Source organism: Borostomias antarcticus (assembly GCF_949987555.1).
Source record: "Borostomias antarcticus genome assembly, chromosome: 34".
Lineage (NCBI taxonomy): Eukaryota > Metazoa > Chordata > Actinopteri > Stomiiformes > Stomiidae > Borostomias > Borostomias antarcticus.
Window position 1 is genome coordinate 4,257,907 of NC_140267.1, and position 23,581 is coordinate 4,281,487.

The window sequence follows — 23,581 nt, forward strand, 5'->3', positions numbered from 1 at the left end:
GCAACAGGTGCCACCGAGCTAACCGAGATCTCTGGCCACGCCCTCGTCTAACCCCGCCCCCCCCTCACAGGTCAGCGCCCCGGTGGTGCCCTCGGCCACCCAGGAGAAGCCCAAGGACAGCGACCAGTTCGAGTGGGTGACCATCGAGCAGTCGGGCGAGCTGGTGTACGAGGCGCCCGAGACCGTGGCCGCCGAGCCGCCGCCCATCAGCAGGTCGTCGGTGCAGACCATGTCGCCCATCCCCGCCCACTCGCTCGCCGCCTTCGGCCTGTTCCTGCGCCTGCCCGGCTACGCCGAGGTGCTGCTGAGGGAGAGGAAGCACGCGCAGTGTCTGCTGCGCCTGGTGCTGGGCGTCACCGACGACGGAGAGGGCAGTAAGTACCCCCGAAACCTGGCAACCTAAGTACCCCGAAAACCTGGCAACCTAAGTAGCCCCGAAACCTGGCAACCTAAGTACCCCGAATCTGGCAACCTAAGTACCCCGAAACCTGGCAACCAACCGCTCACTCTCTCTCTCTCTCTCGCACTCACTCACTCACTCACTCACTCACTCACTCACTCACTCACTCACTCACTCACTCACTCACTCACTCACTCACTCACTCACTCTTCCCTATGTGGTGTAATAAACAGGAAATTGTCGGGTACATCCTGCGCTCACTGGAAACTGCTGTGAATTGTGGGTAATTTCTAGCGGACTGTACAGTGAATTAACCTAGCTAGGAGAAAAATGGTAAACGCGGCATGTAGCGTACGTCCGTGTCACGTAACCCAACACCCTCCTCGTTCGTCTTCTCCGTGACCGCGGTCAGATCCGGGCGGTCAGGGCCGGCGCTCGCCAGAAACAGCTGGCTTCATTCTTTAATCACCACCGATGTACAGAACCCCATCACGGGCGACGCCCGGAGACTTCTACGTCTCCTCCCCAACTGACTTTGTCCGCTAGTTAAATTAGCAGCCAGGCTGTGGAACACACGGATCGATAACGAGCATCGTCAGAGCCCCCCTAAACACATATCTGTCGCGGGCGTGACGCGGCCGCTGCATGTAGATGGACTCTTCTGGAAGCTTCCAGGGCCACAGGAAGCAGAGAGAGGAATACTAACCAGGGGAGAGAGAACCGGTGATTTAATTCGCCCCATTGGCAATTGAGACACGTTTGTCCAACCAGCCCCTCTGTTACAATGCCCCCCCCCCTTCTTCACAGTCCTTGAGTCCATACCTGCCCTGCGGCCTCTTGGGTAATGGAACTGAAGGGCTTTTAGCTTGTTTAGTTTACAGGCACTGTCGTAGCTCACTCCATCCAGACACCCAAGCTAGGCTCTCATTCAGATGGATTATTGATCGGGGGCGTCGCCATTCCAGTTTGAAATCGAAAAATTTATCAAAATTAGTGTGCGATTTCAAACTTTAAAGGTACCCAATGTAGTTTTTGACCACTAGTTTGCGCTCTAGAGCAAATTTGAGAAGGTGGTCCCCGAAAATCGTGTACTACGTCATTGCGTCAATACGCGGAGCACATAATAGTGACGTTTCACACATCTTTGTTGTTTTCAAAACATTAGCGAAATATCATTTTGCGAAGAAATTACAAGGTAGGAAAGACATTCAAGTGATTCAACATGTTTATTAGACTACAAGGAACCATATAATCCAGGAATTTCGAAAATAAACAAAGAACTGATTGTCTTGATTCTCGTTTCGTTGGGTACCTTTAAGTCAGTTTTGTTACAAGTCCAACTTTCCAACTGAAAACACACATTATTGTAGTTTAGTTTCAGAATCGTCACACCCGTAATATTTCTGCGTGTGCGTGTTTGTGTGGTGTGTGTGTGTGTGTGTGTGTGTGTGTGTGTGTGTGTGTGTGTGTGTGAACCATGTTTTTCTTTCACCCACCGCATGTTTTTGGAGTCCTTGACATGATGTCCCGTGATGCTAGCGATTGATGGCGAGCGCGGGCCACCGTCTCGTTTAGTGACACCGGCCCCTCTCTGTCTCCAGCAGCTGGCTGTTGTCTCTGGGTCCCCGACGTGGGTCAACTACTGGATGAATGAATGAATGAATGAATGAATGAATGAATGAATGAATGAATGAATGAATGAATGAATGAATGAACGCACACGCATGCATGAATGGATGGATGGATGGATGGATGGATGGATGGATGGATGGATGGATGGATGGATGAATGAATGAATGAATGGATGGATGGGTGGATGGATGAATGAATGAATGAATGAATGAATGAATGAACGCACACGCATGCATGAATGGATGGATGGATGGATGGATGGATGGATGGATGGATGGATGGATGGATGGATGAATGAATGGATGGATGGATGGATGGATGGGTGGATGGATGAATGAATGGATGGATGAATGGATGAATGAATTAACGGATGAATGAATGAATGAACGGACGGACGGACGGACGGACGGACGGACGAATGAATGAATGAATGGATCGGCTGCTGCTTTTATCCTCACTCAACTTCTCCAACTCTCGTCCTTTTGATCCGTCCTTTTCCAGGCGGCCTCATGACTCATTCTGACCCTCATGACTCATTCTGACCCTCATGACTCATTCTGACCCTCATGACTCATTCTGACCCTCATGACTCATTCTGACCCTCATGACTCATTCTGACCCTCATGACTCATTCTGACCCTCATGACTCATTCTGACCCTCATGACTCATTCTGACCCTCATGACTCATTCTGACCCTCATGACTCATTCTGACCCTCATGACTCATTCTGACCCTCATGACTCATTCTGACCCTCATGACTCATTCTGACCCTCATGACTCATTCTGACCCTCATGACTCATTCTGACCCTCATGACTCATTCTGACCCTCATGACTCATTCTGACCCTCATGACTCATTCTGACCGAGTCATTTCTACTCGACGGTAAATGATGTTTTTTGACCATCTCTAACATATCATCGTCTTCCTCTCCCCCGTCTCATCTGACCCCCCGTTAAAGGTCACATCCTGCAGTCGCCGTCGGCCAACGTCCTCCCCACGCTGCCCTTCCACGTGCTGCGGGCGCTCTTCAGCAGCACGCCCCTGACCACGGACGACGGCGTGCTGCTGCGCCGCATGGCGCTGGAGATCGGCGCCATCCACCTGATCCTGGCGTGCCTGTCGGCGCTCAGCCACCACGCCCCCCGCGTGCCCAACGCCGGCACCAACGCCAACGAGGTGAGCGCACACGCGATCTATACACACACACACACACACAACCTATACACACACACACCAACACACACACACAACGTATACACACACATACCCCCCCCCCCCCCCCCCAAACACACACACACGCCGCGCACACACAGCCTATACACATACACACACACACCGCACACACACACACACACAAAACCTGTACACACACACACACCAACACACACACAACGTATACACACACACATACCCCCCCCCCAACACACACACACACCGCACACACACACACACACAAAACCTATACACACACACCAACACACACACAACGTATACACACACATATACCCCCCCCCCCAACACACACACACACCGCACACACACAACATACTGTATACACATACATAACCCCCCAACACACACACACACACCGCACACACACACCGCACACACACAACGTATACACATACATACCCCCCCCAACACACACACACACCGCACACTGACACACACAAAACCTACACACTTAAGCCAAAAGAACCAATCAGGCCTGCCTTATTGAACGATCCAAATCTTCCTCTAAACGCCATTCTCAGCGTGTAGGACGCCATCTCTCCACGGCGGCGGTCGTCGTTTCACGTAGCGACGGCGACTTTGAAAACGCCAACACCGATAGGGGAGGAGTCTAGATGAATAAATGAATGACCAGGCGTATCCCCAAAATCCTCATCTGTCGAGTCAGACTACAAACGACTTCATAGCGGATAAAGATGTCCTTCACTCAATGAGAACAAGGGAGAAAAAAACGTTCACTTTATTAATGGACCCCGATCGGGACGGCCTCCTATGCATCTCTCCCACTCCGCCCATGACAGATCGCCTAATCGTTCGGTCTGAATGATAAGAGGAAGGTCTCTCTTCGAGGAGAGACCTGAGAGAGACCCGTACGTTGTGCTGTTGCCAACTCCGGTCTGTAGGGGAGGGGGGGAAAAGGGAACATCATGAATAGGAATCGAATCACCACAGATGTCCCCTGGACTGGCATGGCCATTACACGGAGAAATGCATCCTCTATTGCGTTATCTCCTCCGCCTCTCCACTCTCCTCCTCCCCCCCAGACTATCTGGAAGCACACTGTCCTCATCTGAACCCGGGACATAATCACAAATGACCACTGTGGGACAAAGGATAAACTGTCCCCACTCTCTTGTATCGGACCGTATCAATCACGGGTACGGCAGCCCGACGGGCTCAATGCGGGCGGCGCTCGGTGTTGCTGGCGGTGTCGGTGATGTTTTTTTAGTACAGTGGGTCGGGGTGTTTGAGATTCGTAGCGGATCGTAGCTCGACTGGTCCAGTTGTCTGGTAAACAGCTGGTCCAGTCGTCTGGTAAACAGCTGGACTGGTCCAGTCGTCTGGTAAACAGCTGGACCAGTGTGTGGAGGTGAATCAGTTCCTGGTTACGCCCCCCTGCTGGTGGGACGTCTATTCTCATCCAGGTGCTGAAGGGTGTGTCTGTTCAGAGCAGATGTGACGCTGCTGTAGGATCCATAGTTTAGACAGAGTTCAGCTTTGTGAAGTGTTTCTGCACCTTGTTTTGGACTCACCGTACCCCCCCTCTCCCCCCCCCTCCCCCCCCAGCCCCAGGTGTCCAGCGGGCACGGCGGCGCCACCAGCGAGGAGCAGCAGCTGTACTGGGCCAAGGGCACCGGCTTCGGCACGGGCTCCACCGCCTCGGGCTGGGACGTGGAGCAGGCCCTCACCAAGCAGCGCCTGGAGGAGGAGCACGTCACATGCCTGCTGCAGGTCAGAACGCTGCCCCGCCCTCACCTAGCCCCGCCTCCCTGCCCCACCCCGCCTCCCTGGGCGCCCTGTCACCTAGCCCCGCCTCCCTGGGTCCCCTGTCACCTAGCCCCTACCTCCCTGGGTCCCCTGTCACCTAGCCCCGCCTCCCTGCGCCCCCCTGTCACCTAGCCCCGCCTCCCTGGGCCCCCTGTCACCTAGCCCCGCCTCCCTGGGCCCCCTGTCACCTAACCCCGCCTCCCTGCGCCCTCTGTCACCTAGCCCCGCCTCCCTGCACCCCCTGTCACCTAGTCCCGCCTCCCTGCGCCCCCTGTCACCTAGCCCCGCCTCCCTGCTCCCCCTGTCACCTAGCCCCGCCTCCCTGCTCCCCCTGTCACCTAGTCCCGCCTCCCTGCGCCCCCTGTCACCTAGCCCCGCCTCCCTGCTCCCCCTGTCACCTAGCCCCGCCTCCCTGCTCCCCCTGTCACCTAGTCCCGCCTCCCTGCGCCCCCTGTCACCTAGCCCCGCCTCCCTGCTCCCCCTGTCACCTAGCCCCGCCTCCCTGGGCCCCCTGCATAACACTGATGGAGACAACATTATAGCGACTAGACAAGACGTTGATCGTCCCCCTCCCTCAGGTGCTGGCCAGCTACATCAACCCGTCCGGCGGCGCCGGGGCCCACGGAGAGACCCCCGCCGGAGAGAGCCGGGGCCAGAACAGCCACGCCCTGCCCGTCGTGCTCCAGGAGCTGCTCAGCCAGTCCTGCCTCATCCCGGCCATGTCCTCCTACCTGCGCAACGACTCCGGTGAGTCTCTCCACTCCGCTCTCTCCGCTCGCCTCTCTCTCCCCTGCTGGGGACGGGTTCCGGGAGGTTCCGCCATTACGACGGAACCGTCCGTTAGTTTATTGTTGTTCCATGCTGGCGTGAGCGCCTGTAGAACCATATTTTATCCACCATTTTTGTTGAGCATGGCTCGGCTCTCTGCAGTGTCGTGTTGAATACATACTGTACCAGTGTTGGTGATTTATGCGGTTTGAGATGAAAGGACAGTGTCGGTTGTCCTCTTGTGCTCGGGGAGAAGGTCACCTGGCCGCTGGGCGTGTTGGGAGGGTCACCTGAGGGGACGGCAGATGAAGCTGCAGCCTCTTCCTCCTCATCTTCCTCTTCCTCCGACGCCTCCGTTAAGGGTCGGCGTCTTCCTGTTCAATAAACCCCCGAGCAATTTCAATTAGACGAACCGGCGCCTTCGAGACGTCCGCTCATAAACTCGTCCTTTCGTGTGCGAGAGAGAAGCCGACGCCACCGTCTGATTTGACGACTTGTTATTTGTGACGTTGTTCGGTTGTAATTATTGTGAAGCAGATTGGATGAAATTGGATATGATTCAGACGGGAGATTGGCGCGCGGCCCCTTCGGGACATAAGAACACATCATCTGCGTAAAAGAACGCCGTTCGCTGTCGTGTCTGGAAATGGGAAGGCGTAATGTGCACCTTTTACACGCCTTTGTTACCTTCGCTGGTTCGGAAATCGGACGGTCATTCAATTACCTTGCTGGGCGTGATTTGTAGTGAGCGTGTGTGTGTGTGTGTGTGTGTGTGTGTGCGTGCGTGCGTGTGTGTAAAGGTGTTAGCCCCAGGGGGCGGAGCCCCAGGAGGGCCGAGCCCCAGGGGGGCGGGACCACAGCAGCGTGAAACCAGCTCCACGTCTCCCAGACTAACATTTCACACCTGGACAAGAGGCAGAGATTTATTTGACGGGAGATTTATTAGAATTCTAACGGGAGTTTTTATACGATACACCATATGGAGCTATATGAGAGCTGCTAATGGCACTGTGTATACTGCCTCTACGTGTGTGTGTGTGTGTGTGTGTGTGTGTGTGTGTGTGTGTGTCCGGTGCTGTTAGAGAGTGTGTGTGTGCGTGTTTGTGTGTCTGTGCTGCTATGCGTTACGTACCCCTCTATATATTAAGTAGCAGCAGATAGAGATGGGTATTGTAGTGTAATTGCTCCTCATTATGCGGAGGGAAGGCGCGGGCGCGGCCCGGCGTTCACGCCCATCAGTTTTACGGCCCCGGGGCCACGGCGTCTGGCCCCCATCCCCTCGCCCCCTTTAATCACGACACGTTCCCTCCTACAACGGCACACGGGCCACATCTCGTCCCCTTTATAAGCATTTAACACCCAATTTGATCGCAAATGGCGTTTTCAGCGATTAATCTACTATGCAGCTATATTGTGTGTGGTGGGTGGCGGCGCTCGCCCCGGTGGAGGAGATGGGGGGCGGGGCTTGGTTGGTATGAGCGCCGGGGGGGTGGGGGGCGGGGGGCGGGGGGCGGGGGGGGGGGACGTAATGAAAAAGTGTTCCAAGAGCTCTGTCTTTCACTCTCTGTTTTTAATAGCACACTGCCGGAGGGGGTGGGAAGGTTAGAGGGGCTCATCCTCCCATAATGCATTAGGAGCAGGGAGGAGGACGCAGCCCGGGGGGGACGTGGGTAGATAACGGGGAGCGCGGCCGGCCGAGGGGCGCTTGGTATGCAGGTGGGGTGCAGCCCTGCTGACACGGAGGGGGAGTCTGAGTTGAATCATTCTCTCCTGCAATACCAAGACGGGATTCTGCAGAATGTACGATGAGATCAAATACTCAGACGACACGTACACTCATGATTATACAGGATTACAACCAGACTATCGACAATACGGTATACATTCCTAAGATTACAGATTACAGATGACAGCCGGACGCCACCAGAGATGGCATTTCTCTGTCTGTGTTTGTTCTTGTTTTGGACAGCTGATTGTTTGTGTGAAGAAGCCGGCCAGTCCTCTCTCCCTCACTAGGAGGAGCATGGAAGAGGGGAGGGGCAGGGTGGTCAGAGAGGAGGGGTTGGGTCTGGAGGAAGGGGTTGGGTCTAGAGGAAGGGGTTGGGTCTGGAGGAAGGGGTTGGGTCTGGAGGAAGGGATTGGGTCTGGAGGAAGGGGTTGGGTCTGGAGGAAGGGGTTGGGTCTGGAGGAAGGGGTGGGGTCTGGAGGAAGGGGTTGGGTCTAGAGGAAGGGGTTGGGTCTGGAGGAAGGGGTTGGGTCTGGAGGAAGGGGTTGGGTCTAGAGGAAGGGGTTGGGTCTAGAGGAAGGGGTTGGGTCTAGAGGAAGGGGTTGGGTCTGGAGGAAGGGGTTGGGTCTGGAGGAAGGGGTGGGGTCTGGAGGAAGGGGTTGGGTCTAGAGGAAGGAAGGGGTTGGGTCTGAAGGAAGGGGTTGGGTCTAGAGGAAGGGGTTGGGTCTGGAGGAAGGGGTTGGGTCTGGAGGAAGGGGTTGGGTCTGGAGGAAGGGGTTGGGTCTGGAGGAAGGGGTTGGGTCTAGAGGAAGGGGTTGGGTCTGGAGGAAGGGGTTGGGTCTGGGTCTGGAGGAAGGAAGGGGTTGGGTCTAGAGGAAGGGGTTGGGTCTAGAGGAAGGGGTTGGGTCTAGAGGAAGGGGTTGGGTCTGGAGGAAGGGGTTGGGTCTGGAGGAAGGGTCTGGGTCTGGAGGAAGGGGTTGGGTCTGGAGGAAGGGGTTGGGTCTGGAGGAAGGGGTTGGGTCTGGAGGAAGGGGTTGGGTCTGTAGGAAGGGGTTGGGTCTAGAGGAAGGGGTTGGGTCTGGAGGAAGGGTCTGGGTCTGGAGGAAGGGGTTGGGTCTGGAGGAAGGGGTTGGGTCTGGAGGAAGGGGTTGGGTCTGGAGGAAGGGGTTGGGTCTGGAGGAAGGGGTTGGGTCTGGAGGAAGGGGTTGGGTCTGGAGGAAGGGGTTGGGTCTGGAGGAAGGGGTCTGGGGGCTTGTCTCTTTAAATCCTCAAACTGCTCAATGATTGGTCAGGAGAGATTTGATGCAAGTCACAGTATAAAACGTGTTCTCTTCAAACTACTTTTTTAGGAAACTTGTAACACTTTGTCGTTTACTCTTTGGAAAACTCTCCTTGCTGCAGAGGTCAAATGAAACTCGTCTCATGCATCTCGAGAAACAAGGCGGCTTCTTTTTTCCCCATGTCCAATTTCCCCCTACAAAAGAACGGAGTTCTCCTCTCTTGTTCGCTGTGTTGTTCGCGGGGTCGGAGGGCAGGGATTTGAACTGTGGTGTGGGCGTCGGCCTCACTGAGAGCCTTGCGAGACCTCGACCGCGAGGTCCTTCCTGGCACGTCGCACAACTCCATCTAAGCGCCAGTTCCTCAGGTCTCTAGCTAGTCTCTCCTCTCAGGTCTCTAGCTAGTCTCTCAGGTCTCTAGCTAGTCTCTCCTCTCAGGTCTCTAGCTGGTCTCTCCCCTCAGGTCTCTAGCTAGTCTCTCCCCTCAGGTCTCTAGCTAGTCTCTCCCCTCAGGTCTCTAGCTAGTCTCTCTCCCTCAGGTCTCTAGCTAGTCTCTCCCCTCAGGTCTCTAGCTAGTCTCTCCCCCCAGGCCTCTAGCTAGTCTCTCTCCTCAGGTCTCTAGCTAGTCTCTCTCCCTCAGGTCTCTAGCTAGTCTCTCTCCCTCAGGTCTCTAGCTAGTCTCTCCCCTCAGGTCTCTAGCTGGTCTCTCCCCTCAGGTCTCTAGCTAGTCTCTCCCCTCAGGTCTCTAGCTAGTCTCTCCCCTCAGGTCTCTAGCTGGTCTCTCCCCTCAGGTCTCTAGCTAGTCTCTCTCCTCAGGTCTCTAGCTAGTCTCTCCCCTCAGGTCTCTAGCTAGTCTCTCCCCTCAGGTCTCTAGCTAGTCTCTCCCCTCAGGTCTCTAGCTAGTCTCTCCCCTCAGGTCTCTAGCTGGTCTCTCTCCTCAGGTCTCTAGCTGGTCTCTCCTCTCAGGTCTCTAGTTAGTCTCTCCCCTCAGGTCTCTAGCTAGTCTCTCCCCTCAGGTCTCTAGCTAGTCTCTCCCCTCAGGTCTCTAGCTAGTCTCTCCCCTCAGGTCTCTAGCTAGTCTCTCTCCTCAGCCTCCCTAGCTAGTCGTTCCCCTCAGGTCTCTAGCTAGTCTCTCTCCTCAGGTCTCTAGCTGGTCTCTCTCCTCAGCCTCCCTAGCTAGTCTCTCCCCTCAGGTCTCTAGCTAGTCTCTCTCCTCAGGTCTCTAGCTGGTCTCTCCCCTCAGGTCTCTAGCTAGTCTCTCCCCTCAGGTCTCTAGCTAGTCTCTCCCCTCAGGTCTCTAGCTAGTCTCTCCCCTCAGGTCTCTAGCTAGTCTCTCCTCTCAGGCCTCTCTAGCTAGTCTCTCCCCTCAGGTCTCTAGCTAGTCTCTCCCCTCAGGTCTCTAGCTAGTCTCTCCCCTCAGGTCTCTAGCTAGTCTCTCCTCTCAGGTCTCTAGCTAGTCTCTCTCCTCTCAGGTCTCTAGCTAGTCTCTCCCCTCAGGCTCTCTAGCTAGTCTCTCCCCTCAGGTCTCTAGCTAGTCTCTCCCCTCAGGTCTCTAGCTGGTCTCTCTCCTCAGGTCTCTAGCTGGTCTCTCCCCTCAGGTCTCTAGCTAGTCTCTCCCCTCAGGTCTCTAGCTAGTCTCTCCCCTCAGGTCTCTAGCTAGTCTCTCTCCTCAGCCTCCCTAGCTAGTCTCTCCCCTCAGGTCTCTAGCTAGTCTCTCTCCTCAGGTCTCTAGCTGGTCTCTCTCCTCAGCCTCCCTAGCTAGTCTCTCCCCTCAGGTCTCTAGCTAGTCTCTCCCCTCAGGTCTCTAGCTAGTCTCTCTCCTCAGATCTCTAGCTGGTCTCTCCCCCCTCAGGTCTCTAGCTAGTCTCTCTCCCCTCAGGTCTCTAGCTAGTCTCTCCCCTCAGGTCTCTAGCTAGTCTCTCCTCTCAGGTCTCTAGCTAGTCTCTCTCCTCAGGTCTCTAGCTGGTCTCTCCCCCCTCAGGTCTCTAGCTAGTCTCTCCCCTCAGGTCTCTAGCTAGTCTCTCCTCTCAGGTCTCTAGCTAGTCTCTCCCCTCAGGTCTCTAGCTAGTCTCTCCCCCCAGGTCTCTAGCTAGTCTCTCCCCTCAGGTCTCTAGCTAGTCTCTCCCCTCAGGTCTCTAGCTAGTCTCTCCTCTCAGGTCTCTAGCTAGTCTCTCCCCTCAGGTCTCTAGCTAGTCTCCCCTCAGGTCTCTAGCTAGTCTCTCCCCTCAGGTCTCTAGCTAGTCTCCCCTCAGGTCTCTAGCTAGTCTCTCTCCTCAGGTCTCTAGCTAGTCTCTCTCCTCAGGTCTCTAGCTAGTCTCTCTCCCCTCAGGTCTCTAGCTAGTCTCTCTCCTCAGGTCTCTAGCTGGTCTCTCCTCTCAGGTCTCTAGCTAGTCTCTCCCCTCAGGTCTCTAGCTAGTCTCTCCCCCCAGGTCTCTAGCTAGTCTCTCCCCTCAGGTCTCTAGCTAGTCTCTCCCCTCAGGTCTCTAGCTAGTCTCTCCTCTCAGGTCTCTAGCTAGTCTCTCCCCTCAGGTCTCTAGCTAGTCTCTCCTCAGGTCTCTAGCTAGTCTCTCTCCTCAGCCTCCCTAGCTAGTCTCTCCCCTCAGGTCTCTAGCTAGTCTCTCCCCTCAGGTCTCTAGCTAGTCTCTCCTCTCAGGTCTCTAGCTAGTCTCTCCCCTCAGGTCTCTAGCTAGTCTCTCTCCTCAGGTCTCTAGCTGGTCTCTCTCCTCAGGTCTCTAGCTAGTCTCTCCCCTCAGGTCTCTAGCTAGTCTCTCCCCTCAGGTCTCTAGCTAGTCTCTCCTCTCAGGTCTCTAGCTAGTCTCTCCCCTCAGGTCTCTAGCTAGTCTCTCTCCTCAGGTCTCTAGCTAGTCTCTCTCCCCTCAGGTCTCTAGCTAGTCTCTCCCCTCAGGTCTCTAGCTAGTCTCTCCCCCCAGGTCTCTAGCTAGTCTCTCCTCTCAGGTCTCTAGCTAGTCTCTCCTCTCAGGTCTCTAGCTAGTCTCTCTCCTCTCAGGTCTCTAGCTAGTCTCTCTCCTCAGGTCTCTAGCTAGTCTCTCTCCTCAGGTCTCTAGCTAGTCTCTCTCCTCAGGTCTCTAGCTAGTCTCTCTCCTCTCAGGCCTCTAGCTAGTCTCTCCCCTCAGGTCTCTAGCTAGTCTCTCCTCTCAGGTCTCTAGCTAGTCTCTCTCCTCTCAGGCCTCTAGCTAGTCTCTCCCCTCAGGTCTCTAGCTAGTCTCTCCTCTCAGGTCTCTAGCTAGTCTCTCTCCTCAGGTCTCTAGCTAGTCTCTCCTCTCAGGTCTCTAGCTAGTCTCTCTCCTCAGGTCTCTAGCTAGTCTCTCCTCTCAGGTCTCTAGCTAGTCTCTCTCCTCAGGTCTCTAGCTAGTCTCTCCCCTCAGGTCTCTAGCTAGTCTCTCCCCCTCAGGTCTCTAGCTGGTCTCTCCTCTCAGGTCTCTAGCTAGTCTCTCCCCTCAGGTCTCTAGCTAGTCTCTCCCCTCAGGTCTCTAGCTTGTCTCTCCCCTCAGGTCTCTAGCTAGTCTCTCCCCTCAGGTCTCTAGCTAGTCTCTCTCCCCTCAGGTCTCTAGCTAGTCTCTCCCCCCAGGCTCTCTAGCTAGTCTCTCTCCTCAGGTCTCTAGCTAGTCTCTCAGGTCTCTAGCTAGTCTCTCCTCTCAGGCTCTCTAGCTAGTCTCTCTCCTCAGGTCTCTAGCTAGTCTCTCTCCTCAGGTCTCTAGCTAGTCTCTCCCCTCAGGTCTCTAGCTAGTCTCTCCCCTCAGGTCTCTAGCTGGTCTCTCTCCTCAGCCTCCCTAGCTAGTCTCTCCCCTCAGGTCTCTAGCTAGTCTCTCTCCTCAGGTCTCTAGCTTGTCTCTCCCCTGGGGCTCTCTAGCTAGTCTCTCCTCTCAGGTCTCTAGCTAGTCTCTCCCCTCAGGTCTCTAGCTAGTCTCTCCCCTCAGGTCTCTAGCTAGTCTCTCCCCTCAGGTCTCTAGCTAGTCTCTCCCCCCAGGTCTCTAGCTAGTCTCTCTCCTCAGGTCTCTAGCTAGTCTCTCCCCTCAGGTCTCTAGCTAGTCTCTCTCCCCTCAGGTCTCTAGCTAGTCTCTCTCCTCAGGTCTCTAGCTAGTCTCTCTCCTCAGGTCTCTAGCTAGTCTCTCCCTCTCAGGTCTCTAGCTAGTCTCTCTCCTCAGGTCTCTAGCTAGTCTCTCCCCTCAGTTCTCTAGCTAGTCTCTCCCCTCAGGTCTCTAGCTAGTCTCTCCCCTCAGGTCTCTAGCTAGTCTCTCTCCCCTCAGGTCTCTAGCTAGTCTCTCTCCTCTCAGGTCTCTAGCTAGTCTCTCTCCCCTCAGGTCTCTAGCTAGTCTCTCTCCTCAGGTCTCTAGCTAGTCTCTCCCCTCAGGTCTCTAGCTGGTCTCTCTCCTCAGGTCTCTAGCTAGTCTCTCCCCTCAGGTCTCTAGCTAGTCTCTCCCCTCAGGTCTCTAGCTAGTCTCTCTCCCCAGGTCTCTAGCTAGTCTCTCTCCCCTCAGGTCTCTAGCTAGTCTCTCCCCTCAGGCTCCCTAGCTAGTCTCTCTCCCCTCAGGTCTCTAGCTAGTCTCTCCCCTCAGGTCTCTAGCTAGTCTCTCTCCCCTCAGGCCTCTAGCTAGTCTCTCTCCCCAGGTCTCTAGCTAGTCTCTCTCCCCTCAGGTCTCTAGCTAGTCTCTCCCCTCAGGCTCCCTAGCTAGTCTCTCTCCCCTCAGGTCTCTAGCTAGTCTCTCCCCTCAGGTCTCTAGCTGGTCTCTCCCCTCAGGTCTCTAGCTAGTCTCCCCCTCAGGTCTCTAGCTAGTCTCTCTCCCCTCAGGTCTCTAGCTAGTCTCTCCCCCCAGGTCTCTAGCTGGTCTCTCTCCTCAGGTCTCTAGCTAGTCTCTCCCCTCAGGCCTCTAGCTGGTCTCTCCTCTCAGGTCTCTAGCTAGTCTCTCCTCTCAGGTCTCTAGCTAGTCTCTCCCCTCAGGTCTCTAGCTAGTCTCTCTCCTCAGGTCTCTAGCTGGTCTCTCCATCCCTCTAAGACTGGAAGAGAGGAAAAAAGGAGGGTGGATTTAAGGACATGGTCATCATTAAGTGCTAAGTGACGTTTCTGTGGCAGGTGGTGAGTGTGTGTGTGTGTGTGTGTGTGTGTGTGTGAGTGTGTGTGTGCGCGTGTGTGTGTGTGTGTGTGTGTGTTACCTCAGTAGGAACGAACATAACAGTAATGGTGATTGATTACCCCACCTGGTGGGGTGTTTGGAGCGCGTGCTGTTCTGCTCTCGCCACATATGTTCACTTCTGCTTTTCCGCTACCCTCTTTTGCGTGTCCTTGGGTCCTATTGATTTCACGTACGCTAACACCGTGTACACACACACACACACACACACACACACACACACACACACACGTGTCTCTTTGACCACAAACAGCGTGGGCTCGCCTTTGAAGTACTGACGCAAGTTCAGTTGGAATGTTCCGGACTCAGATTGTAGCCCCGCCCAGAAGACGTGACGCCCCCCCCTGGTGACACCTTCCTCCCCGTTATTACCATGCAGGAAGCACGTGAGATTTAGTATTTCCCCCCGTGTTCCCAGCGAGGAGGAACATGCCGGCTTGACCTTTCATAAACCTGAGGACGTCCTCTGAATCTCAATGGCCTCCGGAGACGAGGGCCTCGGCGCATCAGAGCGGCGCGGTTTAACATCTCCTCGCCCTTCTGCATGCGAATGGACACCGAGTCCAGCGCCGCATGTCCCCCCGGGGGGGGGGGGGCAACGAGGAGATGCGCAAAATGGCGGTTAAATAGCGTATTAAAATAAAAAAAATATGTGTGAAATGTCAAGTGCTCGTTTTTTGCGACAATGATCGAGGGACTTGAAACAGACTGGTCATGATTAGGGCTGGGTATCGAGTCGAATTTCAAGATTCGATTCCGATTCACAAGGTTCAGAATCAATTATCTCGATTCGATTCAATATTGATTCGGTTAGTGTTACTAAAACCTGTTTTGTTTTTTTGCTGTAACCTTATTTACATGACTGCCAAGTTATGCAACACATCAATACTAGGGCTGGGTATCGATACTGATTTCCAAAAATGAATGAATGAATGAATCATTGAATGAATTAATGAATGAATTAATGAACTATTCATTTTAACACATCAAATCTAACTGGCCATTTGAAAAGCAGGCATCATTTCTTTGTTTCCCTGGCACAAAATAGGGAATAAAAATAAAATAAAAATCGGCCATCAGCCGGATTGTTATTTTAAACATCGGCATCGGCCCAGAATTGTGCAAGTTCATCCCTAACACATTCATTCTCTCTCTCTCTCTCTCTCTCTCTCTCTCTCTCTCTCTCGAAACCATTATATCATAGACGAGACAATAGACTAGTTTTTAGTTCGATATATTCTCATTTTATTGTTCAAATGTCCCCTATTGCACAGTTTACATCTACACTTGGAATTGATATAGTTAGAAAAGGTTTGATTTTCATACAGAAACGGGATCGTTGACACGACCCTGAAATGAACATGAACAAACACATCAAAAGAGACAGTTTTTTAACCCTTGAACCCCAGCAAACGGCAGGAAGTGACATATGCAGAAAGAGACGGTAGAAGCAGTTAGTGGGAGGGGCTTGTATTTGTCCTCGTTAGTGGGAGGGGCTTGTATTTGTCCTCGTTAGCGGGAGGCTCGTATTTGTCCTCGTTAGTGGAGGGCTCGTATTTGTCCTCGTTAGTGGGAGGCTCGTATTTGTCCTCGCGCCATCGCCCTCCTCCTGTAGTCTCTCTACTTCTATAAAAAATATCCTGGGGTCTCTCCTGGGGTGTCTCTGCGCCTCCGGGCCGTTATTGCGCGTCTCTCCGGTCGGGAGGTGTTTGCTGGGGGATCGGCCGTACGCCAGGTCAGCTCATATGAGCCTATGGGAGAGTTTGTGGGCGGGATATCGGATACGCTCCTCGTTTTCATTTCTTGGATCTTAAAGCGGAGGCTCCCATTCCCACTCTGGCGCACACGCATGTGTGTGTGTGTGTGTCTCTGTCGTGTGTGTGTGCGTGAGGCAGTTCTGCGCAGCCTGGTACATCACGGTTCCCCCCGGAACCACGGCCGCATCCCCAGGGACACACGGGCCTCGCTGGCGCCGCGCGGCCGTGAAACCCCCACCGCCCTCGGGGAGCATCGACCGCTCCGGCAGCACGTCCCTCTGGGAGGACCTCCGGCACGGAGCGCACGCACTGCCTCCACCTCTGCACCACCTCCACCATCTCCCTCTCCACCATCTCCACCATCTTCACCACCTCCACCATCTCTCCACCACTTCCAACATCTCCACTACCTCCACCATCTCCACTACCTCCACCTCCTCCACTACCTCCACCACCTCCACCATCTTCACCACCTCCACCATCTCCACCACCTCCACCATCTCCACCACCTCCACCATCTTCACCATCTCCACTACCTCCACCATCTCCACTACCTCCACCTCTCCACTACCTCCACCTCTCTACCATCTTCACCATCTCCACCTCTCCATCTCTCTACCATCTCCACTTCTCCACCACCTCCACCTCTCCACCATCTTCACCATCTCCTCCACCTCGACCTCTCCACTACCTCCACCTCTCCACCATCTTCACCATCTCTCCACCATCTCCACCACCTCCATCTCTCCACCATCTCCACCTCTCCATCTCCACCACCTCCACCTCTCCACCATCTCTCCACCTCTCCACGCCCCTGAACACCACACAGCTCTTTAAGACTTCAGTCCCTCTCTTGGCGTGTAGGATTATAATCCATCAGAAGAACACTGGCTTTCCATTGTCGCGCCAAACGAGTCCCGGGTCCGTGTCTCCAGCGGGGTCCCTCCGGGGCCCGCCGGACTCTCCGCATGCCCAGGGAACTGCACCCTGGCTGGGGCTCGGCCCCCTGGGCTCGTCCCCCCTCCTGGATCCAGCCCAGCCATGTTCCTGGTGCTCCTGTGTCCTCCTGTTATCTCCTAGGCTTATGGCTGCTGTGGCACAGCAAAATGACCGCCACGCCCTCATCGTCTACCATCTTCCTCGGCGTGGAAAAACCGGGCGTGTCTACTGTAGCGCCCAACGCAGTCTCCTCCTCCTAACTTCAAACGGTATTGTCAAAAAAAAAGTCTTCCAATCATCTGCCTCTGGCTTAAAAACAAAGAAGTCCACGAACAGAGGAGCCTTGGATCGGCCATGTTTTTTTTTCGGTTACATGCCCACTTCTGGCTTTTCTCGTCCTTGCTCCGCCCCCTTTCCCAGGGCGGCGTCGAAGCTCCGCCCCCCCACCCCCCTCCCACCCCCCACACCCTCTTTCACAGGGTGGTGTAGATGTAAACGAAGACGATGACGAAGAGGTTGAGGAAGGTCCCGATGATGCCCAGCAGCGCCAGCACTTGCTCCTCCTGCTCCTCCTTCACCTCCAGCGCCCGCACCTCCTCAATGGTGATCACCGTGGTGACCATGGCGGCGGCAGCCGTGCGTGCCCGGACCGGCGAGGCTGCAGCTGGAACTTATCTGGAGGAGGAGGAGACGGCAGATGAACAAAACGCCAGTCGGCGACACAAACACCCAAAAAAAAACAGGGAGCGAACGCAGACGACTGATGGCTTGAATTTAAAACTCTCGCTCTCGAGGCTGCGTCGTTGCTATGACGCCTCCCTCTCCCCCCCCCCCCTGTCATCAATCCCGTCCCTCCCGTCCGTCCTACGCGCTCGAAACGAACGACCCCCCTGGGGAGAGCAGGCGTGGACGCCGGGCTTGTCCGACCCCCCTGACGACAATCCCCGCGCACGCAAGATCAATGCCAGACTGAAAAGAGAACAAGCAGCAGCTGCGAGAGAGAGAGCGCGGCGGAGCTCCGTGTTTACGACCCCGGAGCGGCTCGATCGGCCGCCGCGGAGACGAGACGACGACGACCCCCCCCCCCAGCCGCGTTCGCTCTCCCCCCACCGGCTCGACGACACCGGGGAAAACATTAATCATCCGGTGACGACGCTCGGTGACATCGCCCCCCTGTCAAAACAACCGAGATTTAATGCTCCCGTTTAGAAGAACCCCCCCACCCTACCTACCTACCCCCCACCCCCAAACACACACACACACACACACACACGTTGTCCTGAAGATACCTGCAGTCCCAGCGGAGAGGTGTTGGGGGAGGACAGGGGGGCAGCCCAGCCCACAAGGGAAATAACATCGGGGCAACGTAAACAGAACAGCCGAGCGTCTCAGCCGGGGCTCGACGAGCTAACGCCAGAGATAAAATCCCCTCCGACAATGTCAACCCAAACCACCCCCCCCCACCCCGATTCTCAAATGGGCAGATCAGTCTTTTTTGGAAGACAGGAAGAAAGAGATGGATGGAGAGAGGGAGGTGTGTGTGGGGGGGGGGGGGGGGGGGGGGGGGGGGGCGGCTTACCCGAAAGCTCGTGAGGCACAGAGCGACATCCAGCATGCTGATGGCGTCCTCATCGGAGAAGCATGGCCTCGCACGGGGGGCTGCATCAGGTGGGGGGGGGGGGGCGGCCAGGGGGGGGGGGGGGCGGGGCACGACGCTGGTACCCAATGCCTCCCAGGAACCCAGGGGGGGGGACAGACGGCGAAGAAACGAGGGGAGAAAAAAGGGGGAGGTGGACGTCGTGGAAACGCACCCCGGTGGGCGTCGACGCCGCGCGCTGTCCGATAGATCCTCCAGTCCGTTAGGACACCTGTTGGGTCAAACTGGCTCCTGTTTTTTTGTGGCGTTCGTCGTCGTCGTCGTCCTCCGTTCCGTCCGAGCCGACGGGATGGCGGTCGTTTTTTTATCCTCCAGCCGAAACGTTAGCGGCAGCCTCCGATCCGCGGGCGAGGAGAAGCCCTCTCCCCGAACGCTCTCTCCATCCTCCCGCACATCTCTCTCTCTCTCTACCCTCTCCTCTCCCTAAGCACCACAACAACACCCCCTCCTCCTCCTCCTCCTCTCCTCCCCCTCCTCCTCTCCTCCCCCTCCTCCTTAGCTACTCTTGTGCCTTTGACTCTCTTAGGGGCTTAGAGCATCCAGTCTCAAAAATACAGCCCGCCCCCTTCCTCTCCTCTTTTTTTCCTCTCTCTCTCCTCCCCCTCCTCCTCCTCCTCCTTGTGGAGAGTCTTTCAGAGGCGCCTCTCGCTCGTCTGCCGCTCAACCCCAGAGCTACAGCGGCGGCGCATGCTTCTCCCTCTCTCTCTCTCTCTCTCTCTCTCTCTCTCTCTCTCTCTCTCTCTCTCCCTCTCTCTCTCTCTCTCTCTCTCCCGGAGACGCTCGCGCTGGCGCGGACACTCGGCTAGTCCCTCTCTCCCGCTCGTCCTCTCGGCTCTAGAAGGTTCCGCGGGTCCCGGCCCGGCGGCCGGCGCTCCTCCACGGCGAGATCCCGGCGAGCGCGCAGCGGCGGTCGTGGTCGGGCGGCGGCGGCGGCTGCTTGTCACGGCGTGTCCCCCAGCCAGCTGCCCTGGGAGAGCCGTGCATCGCGTCACCGAGCGGAGCGCGGGAACGGAGCGAGGGGGGATGCTGCTTCCCCCACGGCTCTGGCAACGGCAGGAGTGAGAGAGAGAGAGAGGGAGGGAGAGAAGGTGGGAGGGATGGAGGAGGGGGGGGCGGCGTTCACGCTTACCGCCGTCTCTTCCTCTGTGTGGGGCGGGGGCTGGCGGAGCGCGTACACACCCCCCCGCTGCAGCGTTCACCACCGACCCAAAAAAGGGGATTGGATGAGAGGGAGGGGAGGGGATGGATGGATGGGGCGGGAGGGGGTGAATGGAGATGAAGCGATCCTCTCTCTCTCTCTCTCTCTCTCCCTTCTCTCTCTCTCTCTCTCTCTCTCTCTCTCTGAGAAATGCACACAGCGTTTCCATCTGTCCCTTTGTCAGGCTCCGTCAGACTGGCGGAGAGATGGACGAGGGAGGGAGGGAGGAGGGCAGGGGGGGTAGGAGGTTTTCAGCGGAGGATTGATGGGGGGGGTGGGAAGGGGGAGCGACGGAGTGGGGGGGGGGGGGGATTCGGGGGTCTCAAAAGCCACAAAAGCAGTCCAGCCGTTTAACCCGGTTCTGTCGCTCTACCCCAGTTTTCCAATCCACATAAAGTCACGGCAGAAAAGGCGTGTTAGACTAACGCCTTTTACACAGCGACCATTTTCTGACACCGAATGCCTGGTTTCATAGTTTAATTCTCCTTGGAAAATCGGATGTCATTGTAAGACCCCCCACACTGTCTTTTTACCTCATACACACACACACACACACACACACACACACACAGCCCTCTTTGCGTTTCCTGCTTGTTTGGTACTCATGGTGATTCTCAGATTGTCTCTAATATTTAACTTATTATTATTATTATTTATCTTTCTGATCTCACCTTTCATTCGAACGGAGTAGGTGTCCGTTAACCTACACACTTAACTGTGATGCTATCATTCATGGACTATATTACTAGCGTTAGCTATGTGATGCTATCATACATGCACTATAGTCAATCAATCAATCAAAGCTTTATTTGTATAGCGCATTTCATACCCAGAGGCAACACAATGCGCTTTACAGAGAACAAGGGAGGAGGGCATACGACCCACTCTCTACATATTCCAGAGGGAAGCAAAAAAACAGTAATCACCCAGGGGGCCAGATAAGTGAGCTGTAAAAATGTCTTCCCTGACCCCTCTCAACAAGGCGATGGAGCAAGCTCCAGGAGTATGTCTGTCTACCGGCTAAGAACATTTATAAAGCAATACATTACATTAAATTACATTTCAGAGTGAGAGAGGCTAAAAGCATCATAGGAGAGAGGACATCCTACGGACATGCTACATCATCCACAGCAGACACGGGGGTATCTATCGGACTTCGGGAGGTCTGCTGGTGACAGTGGGGCATCCACTGGACCTGGTTAGAAGATAGGAGGGAGAGAGAGAGGCACTAGGGAGAGGGAAGGCAGAGGGAAGGCAGAGCAGGGTTAGTAGCACATAGTACTAGCGTTAACTGTGTGATGCTATCATACATGGACTATATTACTAGCGTTAACTGTGTGATGCTATCATACATGTTCTATAGTACTTATCTTAACACGTATGCTCCTTATAAACCTCTCTCTCTCTTCCGTTCTCGTCTCCAGCCACTGATTAATTATTTGTTTCGACGTCGCCTTTAACCTGACCTTGCTCTAATCCAGCGCTGCATCTGACGCACGTGTGGTCAATAAAACAGCAGCCTAGATGATGATGATGATGATGATGATGATGATGATGATGATGATGGTGGTTTATGCCCTGCACGTAGCCTGTGGACTACTGCTTATTGGTGAATGGAGAACAATTTTGGAGGGTGGGGTGTGACCCTCGGTACTGTTTGTGATGGTGTCACAAACGGTTAACCTACAGTAGCTAATGGTTAACCTCAACTGGCTAATGGCTAGCTTAACAGATAGCATCTTGTTCTTCCAGTGTCAAGTCCGTGAATGTGAGCCATCGTAGAACATTTGTTAGGGCGTCACTTGCATGTCTGGTTCTGGGCATCTCCGGGACCAGAGGATGGGCTAGCATTCAACCCAACAGTCAACCAGGGGTGCGTTCAAATTCAGCGAAACATAGCGAACGTTTGCGAACGTTAGCCGACAATTTTCCGTTAGCTTTGTGTTCGCCGCAAACGTTTGCTAACAGAAGCGAACAGTCTGGAGAGGTAGTTCGCCAGTAACGGAACGAGGATCCCAATGGACCCAGGCTTGTAGCCTAACGGTATTTTGGAACATTGTTGCGTTTATGCGAACTATTTGGAACGTTCATTAAAAGCCGTTCAAATGAAAACATGTTTGCAACGAACGTTCGCCTCTGTTAGCTGAATTTGAACGCAGCCCAGGATGCATTGCGTTGCCAAGGTGTATGCATGTTTCAAACATGCACAGAAGGCCCTGCTGGCACGCTTCGCGCCGTGCCTAACAACGCCCCCTAGCTGTTATAAAATCACTATAACACACGGCCTCTCGTGGTTTATTGCTTAATTATATAAGTTCTACATGTCATGAGCTGGTCATCAGTGATTCACTGGACCAGCACCAGACCAGCATCTACAGATATCGACTGACCACCATCCAATACAGAAGCTACGGCAAATGCAACTGCTGCCCCATCCGAACGAATGATTGAGTTATCCAAATCACGCCATAGGAATCGGATAGTCCCGCTCTTGGCAACAGATATACTAAATGTATTTGCTACTCCAGGCTGATTTATCTCACTACCTATCTTCTAGAGAGCCCTCACTATGCCAACGTCTGCTTAGGAACCTGCAGCAGAAAGTTTGTCAGCGAACTGACAATATGTCAAAGAAATGCTGTGGAATTTTATGATGTAGAATAGCTTCTCTAGTGATGAGTGTGTGCACGCTTCACTCTGATCATTAACAAGCACACACACACACACACACCCACACACACACACCAATCACATTAATGCAGGGGGGGAAATTACAGGGCATGGCAATTAAAGGCAGTTATTACCGTAGTGCTAATTTCACGCTGGCATCCTCCGCCCAACTCCGTCTTTGGAGTCCAATTGTCGACCGTGGAGAAATGATTAGGATTCCTACGGTTTTATTTCACGCGGGAAAAGCGTCGTCAACGGCAGTAGTAGATGGTGTTATTATTGTTGGATTATTTCCTTAGTTTTTTTTTTGACGTTATAGTTTTGTGTTTTGCCTGAGATGGCTCTCTAATGATTTTACCACATCGATTTGTCCGTGAAATGGATCCACCAAGTCAAAACCGACAGAGTCCCCAAACTAATATCGCCACATGATATTACCTGTATTGATGTTTCTGAAGCTGATTAACTTTTTACAGCTTGTTAATATCGGTACAGTCTTACAGTATGAGAACAGCACTTGGGTGTACAGACTTTGGGCACCCATCCCAAAAGCCTTCGTCTCTGTCTGCCTGTCTGTCTGTCTGCCTGCCTGTCTGTCTGTCTGTCCCTCTGTGTCCAAGAGAGAGAGAGAGAGAGAGAGAGACAGACTCTGTCTCTCTCTTGGTCCCGATTTCCACTCTCTTGCACCATCTTCCTTTCTTACTCTCCCTCTGTCACTCTCCCTCTCTGTCTCTATCGTTCTCTGTCACTCCATCTCTCTCCCTCACACACCCACACACACACACACACACACACACACACACACACTTGGCTGCCTCCCTAAGTGTCCAGAGCCCAGGGACGTGGTTGAAGCAGCAGCCCAGTGGAAACACTCTGCTTTCTACTCTGGATGTGCCAGAGCCAGACACGACGCACACACACACACACACACACACACACACACACACACACACACACACACACAGGCAGACACACACACACAGGCAGACACGCACACACACAGACACAGACACCCACGCAGGCAGGCAGGCAGACAGACAGAATAATAAATAATTTTACACAATTTACAAGTTAGACTAAAGAAATACAGATCTACTGTATACAATAAGCACTTTGCCTTCAGCACTAGATTATGCTATTGGTCACTTGTTTTAGAGAGAAGATGCACTTGTGAGTTCTGGCAAGTAGTCGCACATTGGCTCTTCCTACGTTGAATGCAATTATTGTTAGTCGCTTTGGATAAAAACGTCTGCTAAATGACAAATGTAATAAAGATACGGGTATGGATGGAAGAGGACGAGGCTGGGATTGGACACGGACAGAGAGGGACACAGGAAGAACAGGGCGAGGCAGGGATTGGACACGGACAGAGAGGGACACAGGACGAACAGGGCGAGGCAGGG

At 54.3% G+C, this 23,581-nt stretch overlaps 1 protein-coding gene across 1 annotated transcript in view; it reads left to right on the forward strand.

The window, feature by feature from the left end:
• Nucleotides 1–23,581, forward strand: part of birc6 (baculoviral IAP repeat containing 6) — a 143,376-nt gene that overhangs the window by 76,362 nt on the left and 43,433 nt on the right. The window contains exons 62-65 of the mRNA XM_084460956.1: nucleotides 71–374; nucleotides 2,995–3,212; nucleotides 4,836–5,000; nucleotides 5,615–5,783. Coding sequence (XP_084317082.1) covers nucleotides 71–374; nucleotides 2,995–3,212; nucleotides 4,836–5,000; nucleotides 5,615–5,783 — 856 coding nt within the window. The remainder of the gene's footprint in view (nucleotides 1–70; nucleotides 375–2,994; nucleotides 3,213–4,835; nucleotides 5,001–5,614; nucleotides 5,784–23,581) is intronic.